Source organism: Lentinula edodes, assembly GCF_021015755.1.
Source record: "Lentinula edodes strain Le(Bin) 0899 ss11 chromosome Unknown C8R40scaffold_116, whole genome shotgun sequence".
In the NCBI taxonomy this organism is placed as follows: domain Eukaryota; kingdom Fungi; phylum Basidiomycota; class Agaricomycetes; order Agaricales; family Omphalotaceae; genus Lentinula; species Lentinula edodes.
The window spans coordinates 9,564-14,166 of record NW_025764422.1 but is presented as its reverse complement, the minus strand read 5'-3'; the positions used below and the strand labels follow the sequence as shown (position 1 = coordinate 14,166).

The following is a 4,603-nucleotide window of genomic DNA, read 5'->3' as shown; positions in this document are numbered from 1 at the left end:
TCAATCGGATTAATTTCTTTTCTCTTTCTTTTCGGATCGAGATTAGATTTCTTCAAATTCCTCGGCAAAGATGTAAGTCTTCCTCGAGATATAGATGATCCTGTTCCTCTAGAAACAGAACTTCCACGCGATTCTTCTGTCGGTATTTGAGAAGAGGATGGACGACTGGATTCGTTCGTAGGATTTAATAGGGATGTTCGAGCTGATGTGCCGAACGTAGATCTCCCAAATACAACTCCTGCTTTACGATATTCTTCCGGTGTCAATACTCCTGCTTTCTCCGAATTCTTCGAAGTACGCGGTTTTCCTGATGAACTAATGTTGACAGTTCACAGAAATGGTATCACAAAGATCAACACACTTCTACCAAATAATCGAATATAATCCAAACAAACGTTCGATTTAATTTATCAAGCTAATTGTAGCTTCAAAACCACCCCTCGCGGTGGGCTCCAGATAACGAGCTTGCCTCGTTTTTGTGTGAAAGAGAAAGGAAGGAATCTAATGGGCACTCCAACCAACCAATCTAATACACAATATGCGAGTTCACTGCTATCAAATTTATTTAATAGCAAGGGGTAGCGTTGGCAAAGGTTCCGCAAAGCTTTGAGAGCTAAGTACGAAGCTTCGATCAATCAATTTGAATCGTTCTAAGGATTCGATGTATTCCTTTGATCAAGGTAGATTCAGCACGATTTGTGCTTTGGTTTGTATTGATTTGGGTATATCAAGAATTGGGGGTTTGAATCAAAGTAAATTAAAACCGAAACACACAGACCCCTACGGAGGGCTAAAACTATGTGCTGGCACAACCACACAGCGTGATTTGCCCTTAAGACCAACGACTGATCCTAAGTTCGAAGAATACCCAACAACTGGATATACTTCTCGCAGTCACAAGGAGCAGAACACAACGTTCCTATACTCACAAGTGCCGGGCCCGAATGGCTGCTAGCGAAGAGGTTTCAGTCTGGCGGGAGTGTGTCTTTCCTTTTTACGGATTAGCACTGCAACGTCGTCCCAAAATCACTTTTTATTCCAGATACATCGGATCGCTATTTATACATACAGAATATAGAGGCGCATAGTACAATCAATTTAATACAATAAACGTTCGGAACCGCAAGGAAACTTCTACACTCAGTCAGATACCATTTAATTTGAATCTACATGTCCTTATTTGGTCCATATTGGTTCCAAGATTCTAGTATACCTCCAAACATAGGTAGGTACTTCAATATTCATTTAATTTAATTGTTTTTAGAGAATGACTCGAATGGTGTTCAACTGTCATTGCGGTTCAACACTTACTTCGATCGTTTGTCATCTCGTCCGGAGGCAAATCAGCTCTCCTCGATTCTAATCCTATCAATCTGATTCATCTGGATTAAACTAATTGCTTCTCTCTTTCAACAGACACCCATTGTGCCTATACTCTATCAAGGGAGTTACGCATAGTATTCATTTAATTGCATTCTTCAATGTTTTCTACGTCAGGTCTCTTTGACATCCATTTGATATGTCTTCGGAGCCTCGCAGTACTTCGATCGTTCTTCTAGTCATTTTCCTTAACCATGCAACTTGATTGGTCTATTAGACTAAATCGCAGTCTTTTAGATTAATCCTGATCTTGTTCTAGAAGGAGTATTTGATAATTCCTGAGTTCTAGAAAGTCATTTCGAGTCAATCCTCGGTTCATGGTCACTTGAGTAAGTTCTTCCAAACTCCTGCCAGTGTAAGGTCCAATAAGAATACCCTTGGTATGTCATACGTGAATGGTCATCCTTCGGATGTAGTCCGAGTCTGGTATAATCCTGCTTGACAAACAGGTAGACTGCTATCCGTAGGTAGTATCGGGGATGGGTAAACTGACCAACTTGTGGTAGTATGGGTATATGGTCCCTTCAACTTATTAGACTGATTCAGTATTGACTTTGACTGTCAATCTGGGTCTCAATTACAGTCCTCTTGATACAAATCTATACGTGAAAATGTCACAATTCACAGCATAGACGTCTAGCCAAAATTTAGGCGTGTCACCGAGTATCACCATTAGAAAGGCGAAATTTTTGCTCGAGTGCGCCACTCGTATATTCAAAGTTCAGCAGGTTCTTAATAACGAAGGAGACCTTGATAGCGAGGTCAAGGTGATCAAAGACTATTGGCTACCTAAGAACTCCTGCACGGAACTAGAAATTCATTTAGCTATCGAAGCTGATATTCAGAAGGTTAACGCCGTCCCAAACCTAGACCGGAGCGCTTTCAATAGATATTGTGTCAAGGTTGAAGCCTGCGAGAAAGTTCCGGTACCCTCTACAACTGAGAAGGGACATACTCCTGACTCCAACTCGAATTTCCTTCAGGGACAAACTATTCCTTCCGACGTCAAGTGTTTCACAGTCTCAATACAATCCTCTACTTACCAATGGGTAATGAGTGTGAGCATCCCAGCCTCAATTATGATGGAATCTGGGCCGGAACGCCAACGGCGTCAAGAAACTGTCCTCCGTGAAGCTACGGCTGTCCATCTCGCGAGACTCGACCGTAGGACCTATGCACCCAAAGTCCATTGTCGACAACTATCGGAGTATGCAGGAGAACCGCTGGATCAGATGATGGACTGGAATATTGTTTTGAAGGCATTAGAATCGCTAATTATTGGTAAAGCTTGTTTATCATCTTCTGGAAGTAATTTTAAACAATAGTCCTAGCTCTTTCGTATATGCATTCTGCTGGCTTTGTTCATCGCGACATCAGCGCTGCGAATGTGTAGGTCAAAAATGGGAACGCCACGTTCAATGACTTGGAATACTCTTCAGCCAGCAATTCAACCCCCCATTCTGAGCGCGTGCCATCCTTTCCATTTCGGTATCACTACATACATGATTTTGAATCAGCGTTGTGGGTTTTCGTCTACCTTCTCATGACAAAATGGCTAGTTTCAGGGCCTTCTCTGAGCAAAGAACAGCAGAAAGCTCGGGATGAGGGGTTCTCTGACATTTTTATTTCCAACAAGTGCAAAGAGATTCTAGACGGGCAGGAGAGAATGGTTGATCTCGTTTCAGTTCCAATTGGGAACGTCCTTCAGAGTTTGCAGGAGTTTTGGAGGAAAAGTATATTGTGCACTGCAGGATGTTAGACTCCCTCCGCCCGGCGTACGCACAGTCCACATTCTGTTTCCGCTCGATTACATACACAATACTATACAGTTTATCAGCCACCTGCGAACGGCGGACAAAGGCTCCCTCAGTTGTTTTTACATCCAACTGAGGTGAGCCCCATCCTACCCACTTACACATAGCATACTTACAACACATATAGTATTTACCACCTGACAGGTACCTAATAGAGTTGTTTTTACATCCAACTGAGTATTTACCACCTGACAGATTATGAGACTGGTTATCTAGAAGAGCAACACAAAATGAACTTACACCCATACAGAGCCCCTGAACCACGATGTCATCGTCATCAAACATGCCGAATGTCCAACGATTCCCCACGGGTTTAGCACTCAAGGGGGAGGATAACTGGTGGCCGTACAAGAGAGAAGTTAGTCTCGCAGTTGAATCAAAAGGGCTACAAGGGTACTGTCAAGTCCATGCCTCGGTAACGAGCTTGCCTCGTTTTTGTGTGAAAGAGAAAGGAAGGAATCTAATGGGCACTCCAACCAACCAATCTAATACACAATATGCGAGTTCACTGCTATCAAATTTATTTAATAGCAAGGGGTAGCGTTGGCAAAGGTTCCGCAAAGCTTTGAGAGCTAAGTAAGAAGCTTTGATCAATCAATTTGAATCGTTCTAAGGATTCGATATATTCCTTTGATCAAGGTAGATTTAGCACGATTTGTGCTTTGGTTTGTATTGATTTGGGTATATCAAGAATTGGGGTTTTGAATCAAAGTAAATTAAAACCGAAACACACAGACCCCTACGGAGGGCTAGAACTATGTGCTGGCACAACCACACAGCGTGATTTGCCCTTAAGACCAACGACTGATCCTAAGTTCGAAGAATACCCAACAACTGGATAGACTTCTCGCAGTCACAAGGAGCAGAACACGACGTTCCTATACTCACAAGTGCCGGGCCCGAATGGCTGCTAGCGAAGAGGTTTCAGTCTGGCGGGAGTGTGTCTTTCCTTTTTACGGATTAGCACTGCAACATCGTCCCAAAATCACTTGTATTCCAGATACATCGGATCGCTATTTATACATACAGAATATAGAGTCGCATAGTACAATTAATTTAATACAATAAACGTTTGGAACCGCAAGGAAACTTCTACACTCAGTCAGATACCATTTAATTTCAATCTACATGTCCTTATTTGGTCCATATTGGTTCCAAGATTCTAGTATACCTCCAAACATAGGTAGGTACTTCAATATTCATTTAATTTAATTGTTTTGGAGGATGACTCGAATGGTGTTCAACTGTCATTGCTGTTCAACACTTACTTCGATCATTTGTCACCTCGTCTGGAGGCAAATCAGCTCTCCTCGATTCTAATCCTATCAATCTGATTCATCTGGATTAAACTAATTGCTTCTCTCTTTCAATAGACACCCATTGTGCCTATACTCTTTCAAGGGAGTTAC

At 42.2% G+C, this 4,603-nt stretch overlaps 1 protein-coding gene across 1 annotated transcript; it reads left to right on the top strand.

Moving 5' to 3' along the window:
• Positions 1-2,090: 2,090 nt before the first annotated feature.
• C8R40DRAFT_1064575 (uncharacterized protein) lies at positions 2,091-2,705 on the top strand (the record flags this gene model as incomplete). The annotated part of the gene is made up of 1 exon (XM_046225563.1): positions 2,091-2,705. A coding segment is annotated over one exon (615 nt), but the record flags the coding sequence as incomplete, so codon positions are not given.
• Positions 2,706-4,603: the final 1,898 nt, after the last annotated feature.